The sequence below is a fragment of the Biomphalaria glabrata genome, chromosome 3 (assembly GCF_947242115.1).
Source record: "Biomphalaria glabrata chromosome 3, xgBioGlab47.1, whole genome shotgun sequence".
Classification (NCBI taxonomy): Eukaryota; Metazoa; Mollusca; class Gastropoda; family Planorbidae; genus Biomphalaria; species Biomphalaria glabrata.
This window is the reverse complement of record NC_074713.1, coordinates 22,987,341-23,007,932: the sequence shown is the minus strand read 5'-3', so window position 1 is coordinate 23,007,932 and position 20,592 is coordinate 22,987,341. Positions and strand designations below refer to the sequence as shown.

Below are 20,592 nucleotides of genomic sequence, written 5' to 3'. Positions count from 1 at the left end.
ATATAGCCAGTCCGCCCTTGTTCCGATGCTTCCTTATGGTTACAATTTAGTCACTTAATAGCAAAAAACTAATTTTTTGTTGTTGACTATTTTTAAATAATTGTATAGAAATGAAATAGACATTTGTGACTTAATTTATTAATGTGTGGTTAAAATGAAGTCCGAAATTGGAATAATGAAAGACTTGCCTGGACCAGTTGGGAAAAGGGAGGGGGGGGGGGAGAAAGAAGGTGGCATCTGTGTGAATGTTGCTGTTATCGCTTATTAAATGCATAAAAAAAAACTTGCTTACTAAAGGCTAAGGCCTCCTGAATGGGAGTAATTCAACTTATACCCCCACATCTGTCCAGTACGATTTCTTTCCCTTATTCTATATCAAAGAAAATAATTAATTACCAATAGTTAATTAACTTCTTGTTTGGTTTTTTTTAATTGATTCTTATTTTGTAAGGTACAAGAAATAATTTTGCTAAATTTCAACATAATCCGAGATTGGGTGTGAGAGAATAGCGTGTACAAAGTTTTTACCGGACTGACAGAGAAACAGAGTGAGTTGATATAAGCTTTGTAAAAAGAGAGGTCCAACGAACCTAGGATATGTTACAGGAATATACAGCATCGCCAGCAACAGACGTGACAGTAGGCCTAGTCTATATCTCTATATGTCATCGTATTGTGGTTGTTTTTTGTCATACCCTCAAAAAACTTCGAAATTAAAGAGAAAAAAAATTCTACCTATCTATGGTTATATCAGGGAACAAGGTACCGTAGTCAGCCTTAAATAATTATCTTTATATTAACAAATTTGGTAATTTGGCTAATGAATAATATTTAGACAAATTTCTGGGTTGAGGTAAAATATATCAACGGTAGTCATTAGTAAGGCGAAATTTAAGTTATTAAACGACTTCTGAGACTGCTTTCCACATTTCCTGCGGACACTTAGAGGATTAGGAAACAATGTCGTCCTTTAAGGCGATCTAGAGGCGATCACCGAGTGAAAACGACTTCTAAAAGTGCATCTATCAGCATTCTCCCATTTAAATAAGAATATTTTTTTATTATTATGTTAGAATTACTAGGCCTACTTTATACATGCTGACAATCGCATAAGGACGACCAGAGCTTAGAGCGAGCACAACTCCCCCCCCCCCCCAACACATTCTGATATACAGAAAGTAATATGACTTACAAGAGTTAAAAGTTACACAGTAGAGATCAACTTTTATTTTTGTAATCTAGGTTTCCCAAGATTTATAATGACCAAGCATACAAAATATCTTTCTTGTCCTTGCGGGAGATTAAAAGGTTTTGCAAACGCTTGTATGTTATTGTTTTAATGAAGCCAACACTGAACAACTATAAAAAAAAAAAAAAAAAAAAATTATCGTGATTAGAAGACTATTGTTTTAGTAATAAAAAGTAGGTCGATGTTGGAAATTTCGAAGGTACACCTAGCTCGCGTGTTTAGAGATCTTTAGACTTATATAAATGTACAAGTTAAGTAAAGTATCCCTTTCAGACCTTGCGGTCTATGGGGCAGATGATGATAATGGCATCTGTTTCTATGGCCAACGGATAACTAGCCGGATGACCAGCACAATGACCAACCGCCTTTACTTTCCCCAACTAAAGGCAGGAAGTCATTAGAGTTGGGCGAACTAAGGGCGCCCTAAAACCCGAAATTCAAAATACCTGTCTTCCCCGAGAAGCCAAGACCCCACAGGTTCAGAAGCCAAGCGCTTAACTACTTAGCCACCGCGCCCACTATATAAATGTATTGGGTTTTAAAAAAGTCTTTAAAAAAGATTATTTAGTAATTCTTATATAAGTACTCAATGAAGCCTCAATTAATTAGCTAGTGAAAACAAAAATATTATACAAGTGACTATAGTTTCAAACATAGATGCATTTTGATGCTAAGAAAGGTTATATACTTGTTTCATTCAAAATATATTGATATCATTTTATTCCATCCTTAACTGTCACTTACTCGTTTGACCTGCATATCCTACAACACGGCGATTAGGTACATTGTGGATTAGTTTACGATGATTAATTTCATTACAAACAAGAAAAAAAAATACTTAATAAAAAAAAAGCTTATATTAATTTAATTAAATGTAATTGTATCAATTAGTTTGGACTAATTCAACTTATACCACCACATCTGTCAAGTATTATTTCTTTCCCTTGTTCGATACCAAACAAAATAATTAATTACCAATTATTAACTAATTGGTTAATTCTTTTTTATTGACGCCTATCTTGTCTATGCCAATGTATAATTGTGCAAAGTTTCAACTTGATCCGAGATTGGGTGTGGGAGAAATAATGTAGGCCTACACATTTTTTACCAAGAATAGGCTGACGTGTGATGATGAAGTGTACTGTTGTTTTAAGATGACCACTTCAAAACTCTAAGTCATCGTATCTTTATTAGTGAGAAAGACAATAGGCCGATTCAGAGATAGGCTACTGGGAGTAGGAGTGAGAAAATGAACACGCTGACTTTGACTAAAACAACTGGGCCTACATATAGATTACATTCTATTACAATTATGATATTGAAGAAAAACAAACCGGCCTTGAATGAAGAGCTGACCGAGCGTGAGGGGCGGATACAAGAACAAAGAGAAAAATAAGAGAATATTCCAAAAAGAAGGGAAAAAAAACGAACCAAAATCGAAAGAAAAAGAGCGAAGGGGAGAGAATATAAGATAAGATAAGATAAAATGTATTGTAAGTGGTTAATATCATCGTCATCTAGATCAGCGCTTCTCAATCTTTTTTGTTTGGCGACCCTTTTATACCATCAACTACCATGAGGCCATAAACTTATTTCCGTTCATAAGCACACTGGAATCCGTAGCTGCAACCCTGCACACATGCGGCTCAGGCCATATGGTCGTTTACCACTGACACAGAGCAGCATTGGAGTCCGGCAGCCCCCTGAGCGGCTCAGCAGCCCTATTTAGGAGTGCACTGCTCACCTCCATAGCATGAGGACAGGGCTAGAAAAGGTGCCCCAAATATTACCTGCTCTGAAAGGGTTCAGCATAGACCCAGCCACCTGGGAGACAAAGGCACATGACAGAGCATCATGGCGTCGCGCTGTGAAAACTGGCGCACATGTTGTTGAGGAAAAGAGAACAACGCTGGCAGAAGAAAAACACCAGAGAAGAAAAGCAAGGCCCACGACACTAGTTCCAGCTGGAATAACCTGCCCAGTGTGCAGCCGAACATTCCGGGCTCACATAGGTCTCACCAGCCACATGAGGAGGCATAGAACCCCAGTGCAAAGCCCTCAGCCCCCTGGATGACAAAGTGGTCATCATCGAACCACGATGAACTATAATATATATATATTGGAATTGGACAATAAAAGGCCGCACAAGATAGACGAACCGGGATATGACTGCAAAAACACTTGATCCAGAATTGTGCAACTGATATTGAAGAGAAATCATTTTTGCTGCGTCGCTATTAATAAATAAACTTTTTCTGTGATGTCTCCGGAACATCTTCAACTTCAACCGTAAATGGTAGATTTGGAAAGATGTCTTCAAGCATGTAGGCCTACTAAACCTAGGCTGAGGTTTCATCAAAGTAGCCGCTCGCGTATTATGTTCACTGAGCTAAACGTTAAGAAATAGATGCACGGGTTTCTGACTTTGTTACTTAGAAGGCCATAAAAACCTTAGTAAGTAAATGTTACATCCATTTACTGATAATGGACATAGAATTAGATAATGGTTTTATAAATGTTTAATATATAGGCCTATATTATAGTTTTACACCCCTTCAAGTATTTTCGTAATGTAGGCTATAGGCTATTTGTATAATGGGAAATATAAACATATTAAACATTTTTAAGTCCATTTGAAACACATTTTATTCGTTTAATTGTGTTGTACAAACTTTGACTTTGAAGACACTATTAAATTACTTAAATTGCATGGAGTTAAACTGAATCAAACGTAATATCTGCTTGCAATTGGAAAATGTAGGCATATACACTGCTACAGATACATTCAGATAACTCTTTGTCATTATATAGTTTTATTGAGGGAGGAGGCCCACCAAGATATTCTTGAACCCGGGCCCACGGGTACCTTGCTTTTTAAGCTACGTACGCCACTGTAGCATATTATTAATTATTATCTAATTCACCATATAAACAGCCTATTATAGGCCTGGCTGCGCAACAGGGTAACGTTGCGTTATATGCATTAATTTACAAAATAGTAATATAGTATATACTAATAATTATTTAAAATTATGGTAACACTTTGTGCATTGTCGAGATTTAGATAGATCTAATACAATCCAAATTGAAATTGGTCTCTTATACTACTTATTGTCTTAATTTTAAGCGACCCCTGAAAAACTATCATTCGACTCCCACATAGATAGATCTAGCAACTATAAGTTGAGAGCTAGACCTATAGACTAGGCCTATGCTATAGATCTATATATAGATCTAGGTCAGTCTATTGTCAAGTAAATAAATGTACTAGATAGATCTGTAATAATATTAATACGAGACTTGGACTAGGAAGAAAGAACACATCAAGACCAAGACTCTATGACTCTATGACCCTACACTAGTCGCTAGTGAGTTGTAAATCTACAGAAAAAGTTTTTTGTTTACTTCTAACGTTTTTATAATGTCACTATAGTGACTATAGATCTAGTAACATTATCATTATAATATTATATTAATAGTTAATATTGTATTGTAAGGGCTAGAACCTACTCAGGCTACTTCATGAGTATACTGACTCAGGCTCAGGAGTCAACTACTGACACAATTGTACTGAATTGAGCCTGGGCCTGAGCTACTGAGTAGGCCTACTCTGATTACTCTCAGTCTCAAATAGTTGTGACAGCTAAACTTACTGAGTTATCAGTGAGTTATGTTATAAAATAAAAATAACTGATTACTGAATGTAACTTTTTTTAAGGGCCTTCGATGGGAAGTTTTACCGAAATATTCTAGTAGTAGTTCTAGATCTAGATACTAGATCTAGTATGAAATGTCATTGAAATGAAAGTGTATATATGTCATTCTAGATTCTAGACTACTAGATCTATCAGACAGACTATAGGCCTATAACTATATATGACTAGATTGACTAGATGATACTAGATCTAGAATCTAGATCTAGTAGATCTAGACTAGTTAAATCTAGATCTAGACCTAGTATTATACTTTATAGTATCAAACAAATTTGTTTTGTTTTGTACTTCTAGATCTAGACAATCTAGACAAAGAATAGAAATGAATAGATCTAGAATTCTAGAATCTCTAGCCGCCTAGGACTAGATCTAGATTGTATTACTGTAGTAGGCCTACCAGTCTTACCAGCCGTTACCAGGTGACCTAGCCTCGTTCGGTTGAAAAATTTAAAAAATTGGGTAAAGACTACTTATGAAGAGTTTGCCTTCGTGTTCTTTGAGTTTTAAATATAATTGTATAGTGTAGAAAAACCACGACCACAGTACAACTCATGCCATGTATCGTTTTACATCTTTTGCCTAAAACTACTGGCCTATTATTAACTTGGAAGAAAGTATTTGTGGTGAAATTTCAAAAATGGTTATGTTCAGACATTTAATATTGCAATTAGTATATTCCTTAAATGGCTTCAGTATGAAACATTCTACTTTAGGTGATGCAAATCACTATAGATGTTATAGGGTAAACATGTACTTTGAAACAAACTAAAATGGCGCTTTTTTTCCTAAGAGACTTAAAAACATTGTGTTAGTATTCTGAAGAAGCATTTCCATGGGGCATCTCTGTTATGCCGACCACCTTTCAGCTCACTAAAAAAGATTGCCTTAGGCATATGTTTGTCCTCCATACAGGATACATGCCCTACCCCCAAAGTGACTGTTGGACTATAAGAAGTTCATACTGGCATTCGCAAGAATGCCCATGATGGTATGCAAACACCTGGATGAAAGGGTTCAAGAAGTCTTAGTTGCTTTCTGTAAAAAGTATAGTACCCATGTCTCAGATCCACATAAAAGGGGTTGAGAGAACAACTGCTTGGTAGACACTCATTTTTGTAGGCTGGCGGAGTGATTTATTTCGCCACACTCTCGCTTGGAGGTGTCCAAAAGCACTACTGGCCCTGATCAGATGCTTATCAATCTCCCTTAAAAGCAATGCATCATTTGATATTATGCTTCCCAGATTTGTGAAGTTGTCTACCACATTAAGGGGGTGTCTATTCACAGTGATTTTTGGGGCTGGGTAGATTTTATTGGGTGACTTCCGGAACATGACTTCCATTTTTCCGAGGTTTATAGTTAAACTAAAAGAGGTTGCAGCGTACGCAAATTCATTGACTGCTATGTTCAGTGTGAGCAAGTAAGGCATAGAGAAGCAATATTACAACCATTTCTTTTGATTTTTATAAGGGAAGTAGACTTTCAAGATTGAACATATTGTAGTTATTCTCCAGAAAAATAAAATATTACCCTGCATAATAGGACTATGTTAATTATTCTCAGCTATCTAAACTGGGAATAGTTAGTTATTTGCTTTGAAAAGAAAACTTGACCTCTCAGATTTATAGATGACATCTATTAGTTTACCAAGTCAAAATAAGTTTTAGCATTTTTTGGAAGAAAAAAATTAAATTAAATTTGCCGATGTATGATTAGTTATTGCGTTTTAAGTGCTCTATAAATTCTTTACACTTTAATCATGGAGAGCCGTGTAGGTAGCTTTTACTTTGTTGACAAGACTAATAAAATCTACAAAAAGATGGTGCACAAATGGTAGTTACTAAGTTAGACCAATTGATTCAATAAAACTTGTTCATTTTTGCAAAGAAATGTTTTAGTGTACTGCTGTAAGCCAGTGTCATAACTGGTGTCAAGTTTTTTTCCTTTCTTGCTGTTAGCCTAGTGACTTTTAAGTGGTGACAAATTTTTTTCCTTTGATGTCATATGAAAAATTTTCATCCATGAAACATTCTAGCCAATATTAATTTTTTGATAATGAAACATTTTCAAGCCAATTTATGGTCGACCTTGAGTTTTCGCGATATGGCCAATGAGTTGAGAATTTTTTCTCATTAATATATACACATCTTGAAATTTTAAAGAACATCGATAGAGTCGTTTTCAAATGAGAATTTATATATATACAACAATTGCTCTGTTAAGAGTATAGCAAAAGTATAACTATAAGCTAAATCATCAAAATTTAAAGCAATAATTATTATCAGACTAATCAGTCTTGTGATTTGTTAATTATGAAGGAACTTGAAGAACTCATAGTCATATGTATGTCATTCTGTATTATAACTAGACTCTATAATTTGATTTAAAGGCAAGTTTTAGGGCTAGGAACTTGGTTTTTTGCAGTATAGCATTATAAAGTAACCCATAACTAGGAATTGGTGCGGAGGCGTAGCTAGGGTGAGGGGAAGGAGGGGGATAATTTGAAAATCCTCCCGGGCCCCAACTTGAGGGGGGGGGGCTCCAAATGAGTGTTTTTTACATTAAATATTATTCATCTGAGCACAGTGCAATGAGGATGCTCTTGCACCCCCTTAGGCACTCCCTGGGAGTCTTGTTTTGCTACCCTTTAGCCTAATCGTTTCCTCCTAGGATCGTTTCCACCCGGGCGCCACTATGAGGCAGGGTAGCATGCCCAGGAAACATTACCTATAAATAGGCCCATCAAAATGCTAATAATTATAATAAATGCTTAACTTGATATACTATAGTAGTATACCATGAGAAAATATGTTTAAATGGTGCTGCCCATCCATATTCATCATACAATTTTAAAATAAAGTAAAAAAAAAATTAGAATTAAATGTTAAAATTTAGTGCAGCTAATGGGAAAGAGGGGGAGGATGTTTCACCTTAATAATTTAGGGTTCCAAGAGCTCAGATACATGTCTTGTAAAAGGACTTCCTCTCCTTCTGTAAACCTTTAAATGGTTCATGATTTATTTAATTTGAGAGTTTTGTAAAACTATCACTTCACTGAATATAAATTAATTGGTAGCATGATTTACTTTGTTCAGCAAAGCCCGAAAATCTTTGTATATTTTATCAATAAATATATACATATACAAATATATATTTATACTTATTATATTTATTCATATGATAAATTCTGTTTAGGAACCATGGTCACTTCAGATTTGTTAGTTATTGGCTTGGTTTTGCTGTCACTGAGCTCCATAGACTCATATCCTGATATTTTGCTTGTTCGTCCTGAACAGATTCACATCTCTTATGGAGGTAAGATAGTTTAAAGTTTAGCCTAATTCTAATCAAAACAAGTAATCTTTACATCAAACTTTATCAATGTTTTGTGCTTTTTGTACTATTAAAATACAATGTCAACATTTAATAAGTTGATCTAATGATGTTGTGCCTCAGCTACCACAAATCAAATAATGACATATTTTGATCTAATGATGTGCCTCTTTTCTCAGCAAAACCAAATCAGATGATGATAGTGTGGAGCCAACTCAACCAAACTCAGATTAATGGTGTACGTTATGGTTTAAATGGGCAGCTTGACCAGCAGAAGTTGGGCAACAGTACTAAATTTGTAGATGGAGGCACAGAGCATAGGTTTCAATTTATCAGCAAAGTTTTACTGGATGACCTTATTCCTGGAAAGGTTTACAGTAAGATCAAGATTAATTTTCCACTATCTGTACTAAGTTTAAATTTTTATCTCCTCTTGATAATATACAATAGTAAAACCTATGACTATTTACATTGGACAGTGTACAAAAACACTGCGAAGTTTTATTCAGTAATATCATTCAATTTAAAGATTTTCTACAGTGGACAAACAATATAATTCTTGCACAAAACTTTATTTCTCTTGAGTAAAAAAAAAATAACTAAATGTTTTGAATGCCATTTTTTTCTTTTTTTGTTATTTAAATAAATTGTCTTGTATTATTGACTTAATTTTTTTAGATAATTTTTATTTGGAAAAATGAAACCTTTCTTAAAAAAATTATTTTTTCTTTCTTATTTTCAACAATTGTTTGTTAAATGTCTATCTTGCTGACTGTTGCAATTTCATTTTTTTTTTAAACCACAGCTTACATTGTTGGAAATGAATATGAATTCTCAGACAAGTTTACATTCCAAGCCATGCAAGAAGGTCAAGACTGGAGCCCTCAATTTGCAATCTATGGAGATATGGGCAATGTAAATGCCAGATCTTTAGGGCGTCTTCAGCTTGAAGTTGACAGTGGCATGTATGATGCTATCCTTCATGTTGGTAAGTGCTTAAGAGTTACTTTTTAAAATCTATTATTGTGAAAACTGGAAAGCCCTACTGCACATACACTCAATTATTAAACATTTTTGTTCAATCTAAAAGTTTAAAAATAGTTTTTCTGTGAAGTCCATCTAGATATATGCTTAGCTATAAGAAGTAGAACAGATCTAAAAGTTATTTCAACTCTGGATTAAATAAGTGAGAAATTAGCAGTTGACTTTGAAAGTGACTCAAACTATAAATAAAGCCATAAGTAAAGTTCCCCTTTTAGACCTTGTGATCTATAGGGCAGATGATGTTAAGGTCATCTTTTTTTTTTGGCTAACAAGCAGGGTGTCATGTGGCCAGCACAATGCCCAACCACCTTTACTTTCCCCAACTAAAGTCAGGTACCCATTAGAGTTGGGTGGAGTCGGGGCACCCTTTTGTAGCTTGAAGACTTTGTTACATTTTATTAAAGCTCTTTTTAAAGAAATGGCTCATACTGCAAAGTACTTTTTTTTCAGGAGACTTTGCCTATGATTTTGATGATGTAAGCACTTTTTTTTTTCATTAAGTTTAGCACAATTTAGTTGAATGAAGCTTAAGTAATTTGTTTCATAGCATGTGTTTGAAAAAGTGCATGTCCATGTGATATTGTTTTGAATGTACTCTTGACATTAATGACAAGCTCATTGATTGAGTATTGTTCCAATGATGTCCACAGCTTCAAGGTCAAGTGGGTGATGAATTCATGAGACAGATACAACCACTGGCTGCCAGGGTGCCCTATATGACATGCCCAGGAAATCATGAGCAGGCCTAGTAAGTGTTTTGCATATGCCCATTGGTGTCTCAGATGAAATATGTCTAGTATTTCCAGATCTTTTTTTCTCAAGGAAAGTCTTAAGTTTGATTTTGTATTTCTTTTGAGTAGAGTTCCTCTATAACAGTCAAAATGTCGACCAGGGTTCTCAATCTTAAGTAAGGGGACCCTAATATGTACACACACACTAATTCTGTTATAGTGGATAGGGTTTCTAATTAAGAAAAAGGAATTTGTTTTGTGTGTGTGTTTGTGTGAATATTGAAGGAGTTAAAAATAATGATAAGTCTGCAGAAGGAATTCTCACAATGTATCTCATTCTTTGATTGTTGAGATAGTTGAACGGGTTTTTTTAAAATTTATTTTACTTAATTTGTAATATACATATTAATTACCATCTTTAAAAAAAAAAGCATCAATGACACAAAAACTGAGTATTTAGCTTTGATATTTTTATGCAAAATTATTTCACTAAATGACACCAATTTATCCTATGCCAATTCACAGAGGATAGATACAAATGATATGGGCTCAAGTGACAGGATTTGTATACATGAAATTGTGTAAATTTTTTGTAAAAAAAAAAATCATGATATGTTTAGTTTTCTTTTCCATCAAACTATTGTTTTCAATAACTAATTATTAATCATTTTAATGGCTAGTCTTCCAACTAAGAAATCTTGACCTTTAATGACAAATTCATGAGAGTTTCTATTTCTTTTAAACAATTTTTGTTTTGAAGTATTGAAGACCTTTATTCTTTTTTATTTTTATAAATAGAACCCAATTTTAGTCACTGCGGATTCCTGGAGGAATTCGTGTAAATCTTTAGCACATTAACACAATTTTTTTAAGCTTTTTTAAACTAACCAATTACTATCTTCTATTTCAGTAACTTTTCCCACTATAGAAACAGGTTTGCAATGCCTGGAGATGATGGACACACATATTACAGGTACTGTTTACATCAACTTTACTGATATTTAGTTCATATGCCCTAACTTTCAAGGTCAGAATTTAAAGTTATTTGTTTTAAAAGATATTCTGAAAATTTCCATTCAAAATTATAAATTGAAAAAATGGACTCACTGTCAACAAAACAACAAACAATAAAATTAACATTAGATAAGGAAGCTTTAGAAAAAAATGACAGCCCTACTTATCTTGGAGTCACCTTTGACCCGAGACTAACCTGGAAAAACCAAATAGATAAAACACAGAGTAAAGGCATCCAGAGACTATCCCTCTTGAAAAAATTAGCTGGCACAGATTGGGGAGCTAATCACAACATCCTGAAAAAGACCTATACCAGTTATGTAAGACCTGTACTAGAATATGGTGCCTCAGCATGGGGCTCAGCAGCCCAAACCAACCTAAGAAAAATAGACAAGGTTCAAAATATTGGTCTAAGGATAATGACAGGAGCAATCAAAACAACACCCATAAGAGCTATGGAGGAAACCGCTGCCCTGATCTCTCTGGATGAAAGAAGAGAAATAAAAATCCTTTCCCAATTCACTAAATTGGAAACCTTGGAGAGGCACCCACTCAGAACAAAAATCCACAAAACTGGCACAAAAAACCGTCTCAAAAGGACCAATTTCATACAGGAATCTCTAAACCTAAAAAAGAAACACCAACTTGAAAAAATTACTCTGGAATCCTCGATACACTATAATGAATCTCCACCCTGGGACGAAAGCCCTCTTCCTACTATAAGGGACCATATTGAAAACATAAAAAGAAAATCTGATTACAGACCAACAGAGCTCAAGGAAATAGTGAACTGTTTTCTACATAACAATTACCCTAGCAATCAGTGGATCAGAGTTTACACGGATGGCTCATCCCATAAAGCCACCACAAATGGAGGAGCTGGAATACTTATCGAATGGCCAGATGGAGGAAAACTAGAAAAATCCATTGCAACTGGAGAGCTCTCTGACAGTCACAGAGCAGAAAGGGAAGCACTAGCACTAGCTGCTACCATGCTAGCAAATCATCCAAGTTCCCCTCACAGTCAGATTGTCTTTCTAACAGACGCGAAAACAACCCTCCAAAGCTTGCAAAACTCTGATTCCCCTTATATCAAAAACCTCAGAACAGCACTTACAAAGCTCAACAACAATAGCAAAAAAACTTATTCAATGGATACCAACCAGCTCACATACAACTAGCAGGAAATGAGAAGGCTGACACACTCACCAAGAGTGGGAGAACAAACTCACAAGTAAACTCTGCACTCTATCCAGAAGAAATGAAGAAATTAATTGTAGATAAAATAAATGAGAAATGGACGAGCTCCCATCCAAATCACAAGCAAGATGACGCTTACTATAAGCTATCCCGACAAGACCAACGTCTAATCTTTCGACTCAGGACCGGACACAACAGAATGCGACAACACATGTTCCGGAAGCTCAAAATTGGAACCAGTGAAATCTGCCCATGTGGAGTATCACCAGAAAATGCCGACCACGTCCTCCAAAACTGCTCTCTCTACCAAGAGGCCCGTATAAGACATTGGCCCCAAATCACCCCAATAGAAAGAAAACTATATGGAGAGCTCCCTGATTTGGAAACCACTGCGCAGTTCATCTCATGTATTGGTCTAGTCATATGAACACTCCAACATAACAATGAGAACGATGAAGAAGAAGAAGAAGAAGAAAAAATGGAAAACAATGTTTGTTATCAACATTCACCTTACAAAACTGAAAATGTAAGCTTTAATTTTGTGTGTGTCTACAGACAGAGCATTGCATTTTCTGATTCACTGTTCTAAGATAATTTTAGCCCTTCTCTGATGCCTGCAAAGTTCAAGATGAGTTATTGTGGAAAGTTTCATTTGTAATAATTATTGTTATTTGTATTTAGAAGGAATTTTTTGTTTTTATACAACAATTCATCAATGCTTATAAATAAAATGAATTGTTAGATATAAGTTAGTATACATAAGATACAATGCAAATTCATTAAGTAATCAGACATAGGTTAGTATACATAAGATACAAAGCAAATTCATTAAGTAATCAGATATATTTTAGGATGCATAAGATACAATGCAAATTCATTAAGTAATCAGATATAGGTTAGTATACATAAGATACAAAGCAAATTCATTAAGTAATCAGATATAGGTTAGGATGCATAAGATACAATGCAAATTCATTAAGTAATCATACTCCAACATTTGGGATATACAGAAGTTAATTCTATATTTATTTTCAAAGGAATAAAGGATTTGTGCATGTTTGTTTTTGCAATTGGTGACTTTGTGTTGGTTGTGGCCATTACATATTGGTTGCCAGGTCTACATGTGTGTAACATAATTTTTCTTTTGTATCCAACAGTTTCAATATCGGCCCTGTCCATTTTGTCTCTGTGTCCACTGAACTGATCTTCTTCTGGCACTATGGGGCCATGCAAGTCTATTGGCAGTATGAGTGGCTCAAAAAAGATCTAGAGGTCTTTTTTTTTTCTCCTTTTTATATAAATTAATTTGAAATTAATAATTTTACTCTGCATTCTTTCAGTGCTGGTGAATGCTCTTGACTTATTATTGACATTGTTCTTTAAGTGATTTCATAAAAACTAACTTCTGAAATTAAATAGCTGCTTACACTCCTGGATGACCCAGGGTGGTAAAAAAAAGTTTCCCTTTCAGACCTTGTGGTCTATAGGGCAGATGATGTAAAGGTCATCTGTTTCTGTGGCCTATGGTTAACGAGGGTGTCATGTGGCCAGCACAACGACCAACCTCTTTTACTTTTCCCCAACTAGTGTAAGGTACCCTGAGCTGGGTGGACTCAAAGGCGCCCGAAGATTCTGAAATTAAAAATCCCAGTCTTCACCAGGATTCGTACCCCGGTTCGGAAGCCAGGCACTTTACCGCTCAGCCACCGCACATCCAGGATGGTAACTTTGATCTAATACTACACTTTTATGGTTTTGAGAACAAAGGGAAAAAATGCACAAGTGAATGTATCATTATCTTATATCAAAGTAATATGTGCTGAACTTAATATGTGCCAGAATGGTTGGCCGCTGAACAATAGTTTGTATTTTATATCCTAGAGAATGAAGAATATCCTAAGTTTTGCTGAGAATTTCAGATGATCCCCAAATCCTATTGACTTTGATAGGTACTTGATAAAAGTAAAGAAAAGTGTATAGAGATAGTTATCATATATAGATAGTTGTTATATAGAGATAGTTATTATATAGAGATAGTTGTTATATATAGATAGTTATTATGCTAAGTAAAAAAAACTGTTAACTATTGGCCATGACATGAGCTGTAGTTCAAAGGAGTTTTTCCCTAAAATAAAGAGGCCAATCTATTTATTCTCACCAATACATGTGGAATTAACCTACTTTCTTATCAAATTACATTCTACCTTGTAGTTGTGTTCATTTAGGTCAGAGATTGCAGGGATAATAGTTTTAACTTTGTTTTGGACTTTTCATTGGTTTTCATTTTATTCAATTAAAAAATGTTAAATTAAAAACAAGGGGCACAAAGAAGGCAGACTTTAATGCTTGGCACACATACATAAACACACATCTAAAGCCTTTTGTTTTTCTCTAGTTTTTGTGTGTTTTACTGGTTTTTAACCATATCATTTTAGGGTCATAATGTGTCAGTTTAAAATATTATGCTTATTTTTCAATGCAAGACTTCAGTTATGTACCAAGGTTACAAAAAAATTGGGCACATCTGTTTTCTTAAGGAGCAAAAAGAAAAAAAAAAAACAGCCAGCAATGTGAAGTTACAATTCTTTTAAGAGTTTATATAATTGACACAATATTTGTTTAAAACACCATAAAATATTATATTTTAATACATGTCAATGACAGTGACAGTGTGAGTAAACATGACATGTAACATATAATAATAGCAGCTCTATCCTTGGTACCATAGTGTCACTATTAATCTATGTTACATGTCGTGTTTATTCATATTTTGTTTCAGCTCTAAAAGCTTCAAACTCATTCAATGACAGACAGACAATTGGAATCCATGTGCTTGATGCCTAGAGTTCATTAAGTCCAGTTGGGGATATTGACAGGATATAGGGCTTAGAAATTATCTAGTGTCAGATCTGAATAGCGTACAGTTGAGCATTAGAAACATATGTAATGTACCGCAGTAGTTAATTGAAAAAAATAATTTTGAACTCTATTCACCACATAATGTTGTATCTCTGTGGTACCTTTGTTATACTGTGGACTAAAACGTCCAGTGATGTTTTCTTCTTGACTGTTTGGTCTGTATGGTCTTCAGTGTCCAACAATGTTTGGCCTGTTTAGAGTTCATATTAGGTATTTCATGGCTCGCTCTTTGGAATTATGTTTGAATTATCCTATAGTAGTTATTAGTGGGTGGCTACAAGGATGCATGTCTTAGTTAATGTTTTGTAGGTGCTAGTGTGGATTCTGTTCAGAGCCAGCTTTGGGGCCAGATTTAACCCAGTGTTGTGCTAGACACATTGTCAAATTATTGTGTTGCCTTGCAAGCATGGTACTGAAATGTGCAGAGAATTATTTAGTTCTTTAATTTTCTGTTAGACTGTTTATACATTAAAATGCATCGATAAGGTGTAAAGTTTGATTATTTATATTTCGTTGTTAGTTAAATCATTTTTACATTATATTTTATCATTTTGTATCATTAAACCATTTCTTTCTACATTGACTAAATGCTTAAGTTAAAGTGATCTATCAGGAGCCCTGAACTGAATGCTTGATTTTAAGTAATCTGTTCTGGAAACACATAAGCATGATTGATGTTAATTAAATAAATTAAAAGAAAACGTAAGCTATGTTAGCTGAAAGCCATCAAAGAGTGCTTTTTAGACTGTTACATACCTCAGTGTATGAATGTTCTCTTTATTCTTGTTCCTATTTTTTAAAGTTATCAGACAAAGTTTTCTACAGGATTCCTGAATGCATCCCACACTTCCTACAAACTATTCACCAATGCTGGGTCTACTTCACATCATACAAATCATATGCCCTAACAAGGGAAAAAAACACTTATTATACCAGATAAACTAGAGCTTTGGTAAAAGTAACTAATCATTACTTAATCTTACTAAATTCCCCAATTTTTCTCCCCTTATTTTGATAAAAACAGGAGGCAAGCAAACCAGAGAATAGACAAAAGCAGCCATGGATTGTGGTCTTTGGTCATCGGCCAATGTATTGTTCAAGTGATGACACGGATGACTGTACTCGATTTGAGAGCATAGTAAGCAGGGCATGACCAGCTTCCTTTTTTTCTCTCCCTTTTTTTTTGTTGATGTTTTCTTCTTTGTATACATAAATAGGAAGCCAACAAACCAGAAAACAGGGCTAATAGGCCTTGGATTGTAGTGTTTGGTCACCGACCTATGTATTGTTCCAGTACTGGCACGGCAGATTGCACAATGCCTGAAAGTATAGTAAGGGCTATTTCAAATCCAATTATTATTCTAAAGTACTTCAAAACAGTTTAAAGTACTAAAAATATATTTTCATATGCAGGTTTTTTTTGTTGTTTTTTTTTATAATATAATAGCTTCATTGGAAATGCTTACTTATAATGAATATTAGCTTAAATTCTTGAGTATTTGGGCTTCATCAGTGACACTTTCTATTTGATAATAGTATACGAGTTAGTATAATATCTAATTTTATTACCTCTGTTGGCAATGTTGCAGTATTTGACTATCTATCGCTTGTTTTTCCCACTAGTTTATTGTTTTGCTTATTACCTTCAGTATTTTAGCAAATATTTTTTTCCTCTCATTTTACAATCTTAGTTTACAACTTTTTAACTTGGCTGTTGGAAGCTAAAAGATATTTTTTTATTCACCTGCTTAACATTTTTCTTTAATATTTAGCGTATACTTATTTTTTTTAAAAAAAAGGTCTATCTGGAACAAACTGTAAGCTTGATTATTTCAAATTTTGCTGCTGAATTATATGTAGAAATACACATTTGTTTAGTAGCACTATTAAATTATTACTATATCATTCCCTTAGAAATGTCAGTAATCAATTTCATGTCTAGCTGTTGGCTGATATACAAAACTGGTTGTCTGAACATGATGAGAAAAGTCTATAACATAATTTTATCCAGTTAAGAACAAAGAATGGCAGCTTGGTTGTGTGGTATGCACTCTGGACTGTTGTTCGGTGGTCTCGATGGTCATGGGTTGAAACCCTGCCTACATCCCTATTCTTGCAGAATGTTTGGGCTAGGAAATAAAATATCTTTAAAAATCTAAAAGAACATTCGAAACATTTAAAATTAAAACATTTTACAAAGAGATTTGAATTTCAGCTATTTGGATCATGAATGAAAACTAAGAACCAAAACTTTTAATTTGTTAGCTCCTTTTTTCATGTGGCTTTTTTATAGCAGCTTTTTTTGTTACGGTACTCTGTATGAACGCATTCATCCTATTTTTTAAATAAATCTTTTGTCTTCCATTACATAGTTGAAAACATAATACATTAATAAATTATTTCATGGTGAAAGGCAATAAATACTATTTAGTAAATAGTATCCATAGACTAGAATCCATACAACAGTTGTTTACAAAGGTCATGGAAATAGATGGAAATCTCTGACCACAGCATTTTGTTAAGGAAAGACACTATAGAGCTCTACTATTAGGACTGGTTTGGAAAGGTTGGAGAATCACTAGAAGAACTGCATAGATCAGTGTTTCCCAAACTTTTTCTTTTAACGGAACACTTCTCACATTATGACTATTTAGAGGAGCACTTTGCTTATTTTTTTAGAGAGATTACTTCACGCGGTGGCCTACTAGTTAATTATTCCAGTAGTTTGTTAAACACCTATTCACCGAATATTAGGGTTCCGCGGAATACTGTTTGAGAAACACTGGCATTGATCTAAAAGAAATTATCTTTTAAAAAACATAAAAATTAATTTGAAAGAAAAACTACAGCCTTCCTTGTGAGGTTTGAAAAGTTTAAGACCTGTGTGTGTTTTTTTTTTAAGTTATGTTAATGGCAGTTATAATTTGACTTTCTGACTTTTTTTTTTCTTTTTACAGACATCCTCAAACTCCTTATATGTCTAACTATTCAAAATACATTACAAATAGTGGGCACAGGTTCCAAACTTCAAACTATGTGACCTAATAGGAAAACCTTCAATGGTTGAATAGGCTAGGCTTCATTTTTCTTTTCCTTAATTGGGACATAAGTGTTTCTTTAGTTAGTCTACTGTATTGGGAAGAGACTTAATATACTTAAAAGCTCAATGATAGCACACACATTTTAACCTAAGAGGGCACTTGATGTGCTTAACTGCTACCAATCTTATGTAAAACTCACTTAATAATTAAAAAAAAAATTAAATATATAAAAGCAGATAAGATTTTCACAAAATATATACCCCTAGTTCAGAGATTTAAATTTTATCATGCTTTTCCTTTCAGCTATTAGAAAAAACTGAATTCAACATTATGTAAATGTTTCCTTTTCAGACTAGAAAGGGAATCCCTGTCCTTCATCTATTTGGTTTGGAAGATGTCTTGTATGATTATGGTGTAGACTTGGCTATATGGGCACATGAGCATTCCTATGAACGTCTATGGCCACTTTATGACAGGAAGGTAAAAGAGTCTTGCCTTGAGTAGTCATTATTTTGAGTTTTTAATTTTAATGTGTTGTTGTTGTTTTGGGGAGGGGGTTGGCTCACAAAAATATACAGAAAAATGTTATATAACTCTAACTCATACTAACTGCAAAGCAAATTTATTTTTGTTTATTACAAATAATAAGCAAAAATATATTTTTATGGACAGTTATGGGGAACAATTTTAATGGTTGCAAACGTTTCAGAAGTCAGAAAGTTGATCTTTTGTTTTTAGACTTTTATTGTGTTATTAATTTAGTTTTGTAATATTTTGTGTTGTACAGAAGACAGTAGTAATTAGCATTATTCTTTCAATTCTAATCAAATTTTTACATGTCTAGGTCATGAACGGCAGCTATGATGAACCATACACTGACCCTAAGGCCCCTGTACATATCATCACAGGATCTGCGGTAAATTTATTTTCTCACTTCATTATTCCTTTGAAATCTTCTGTTGTCAACTTGATCTTTTAGTCATATTTTTTGTCATAAATTATTTTGTTTTTAATTATTTTAAGGGATGTCGTGAAAATGTTTCTGGCTTTGTCACAAACCCCCCAGAATGGTCAGCTTTTCATTGCATGGATTATGGCTATACTAGAATGCATGTGTTAAATAAAACACATATGAACATTGAACAAGTCTCAGATGAAAAGGTGATAAACATTAGAATTAGAACTAGAATTTTTTTTAAAATAGCACTTTTTAAAAGTATTTTTATAATCAAGAAAACTGTTTTTTCTTTTAAATCTGGTATTCATTTTTATTTTTTTCAGGATGGCTTAGTGATTGATAAGTTTACCATTATCAAAAACTATCATGGAGCCTATGACAAATCAGGAAAAATTAGGTCACCTGACCTACCAAAATCCCTAACCCAGGCTGGTTATCTGGCAGGATACAAAGACCGGGGACTTTGATATGGCTTCTCATCAACCAAAACATGATGATGTTACATCAGGATAGAAGTGGAAATCTCTAGTCACTCTCATTTGAAGATGACATGATCCAATTCCAAATATTTGTATTTTGTTATTTGCTTTTTTTTTGTTCATCTAGGTCAGTGATAACTTGTATCAGAAGGTCAAGGGTTAAATGTTTTATTTTTAATCCATTTTTCTTTGTATTAAATGTTTGAATATTGCTTGTAGCTATATAATATTGTTACTGCTCTATGCTTCATTTTTTTAAATCTACCTTATGATAGCTTCCATAGAGATAAAGGCTTTACTTGTTTATGTTTTGTTTGTTGACAAGATAAAATATTGCATATTTAGTGTCTGCACAAGTATTTTGTCCTCTCCTCACCATAAACATTTTATTTTTTTTTATGTACAAATATATATATTTATAATGTTTATTTGTAAATTTCATCTAAAATGTGTTTTTTTTCCTTTCTACAAGTTTTTACTTTTCCAAAGTGCCATTATTCTAAAATCTCTTAAATTTTATGACTCATATTATGTTTATCATTTTTAGCCCTTGTTATTATTTGCATTTTTTTTTTGTTAGCTTCTTCTCCACAGTACCTTCACCTGCTTATTTTTTTCTAAATTGTTTTTAACTTAATATTTGTTTGTTGTTTTTTATTCCAATTTTCAATGTGAAGAAGTTTGTCTCGATGAAATTTTGAATGTCTTTCAACAAAACACAAACTGTAAATACATAGATGTATTTGAAAAATTATTTGTATATTAATACATTTATTAACCTATATTCAATAAAATGAAGAAATTTATCTGGAATTTGTCAGAATACATCTCAAGAGAAAATGATTTTTACTTTTTTTTTTTTTTAAACTTTTCTTTTACAATCATTTCCAATAAAAAAAAATGTATTACTA

At 33.7% G+C, this 20,592-nt stretch overlaps 2 protein-coding genes across 4 annotated transcripts in view; one reads left to right on the top strand and one right to left on the bottom strand.

The window, feature by feature from the left end:
* The window catches only part of LOC106070084 (angiopoietin-related protein 6-like), a 19,682-nt gene extending 14,898 nt beyond the window's left edge, over positions 1-4,784 (bottom strand). The window contains exon 1 of the mRNA XM_056024052.1: positions 4,760-4,784. The gene's annotated coding sequence lies outside the window, so the exon portion shown is untranslated. The remainder of the gene's footprint in view (positions 1-4,759) is intronic.
* On the top strand, positions 4,422-20,592 carry LOC106056877 (acid phosphatase type 7-like). Of its 3 annotated transcripts, none has more exons than XM_013213790.2 (13): positions 4,422-4,617; positions 8,158-8,277; positions 8,475-8,672; positions 9,101-9,283; positions 9,790-9,815; positions 9,990-10,087; positions 10,981-11,043; positions 13,442-13,556; positions 16,421-16,534; positions 18,596-18,724; positions 19,089-19,160; positions 19,268-19,405; positions 19,526-20,592. In XM_013213790.2, exons 2-13 carry the CDS (start codon positions 8,163-8,165, stop codon positions 19,667-19,669), a joined length of 1,395 nt encoding a protein of 464 aa, XP_013069244.2. In that variant the 5' UTR covers positions 4,422-4,617; positions 8,158-8,162; the 3' UTR covers positions 19,670-20,592. The 3 variants fall into 3 exon arrangements, with proteins under 3 accessions (XP_013069244.2, XP_013069241.2, XP_013069242.2); XM_013213787.2 differs by lacking the exon at positions 16,421-16,534 and adding an exon at positions 16,228-16,341 and having other exon boundaries at positions 4,426-4,617; XM_013213788.2 differs by lacking the exons at positions 4,422-4,617; positions 16,421-16,534 and adding exons at positions 4,830-4,912; positions 16,228-16,341.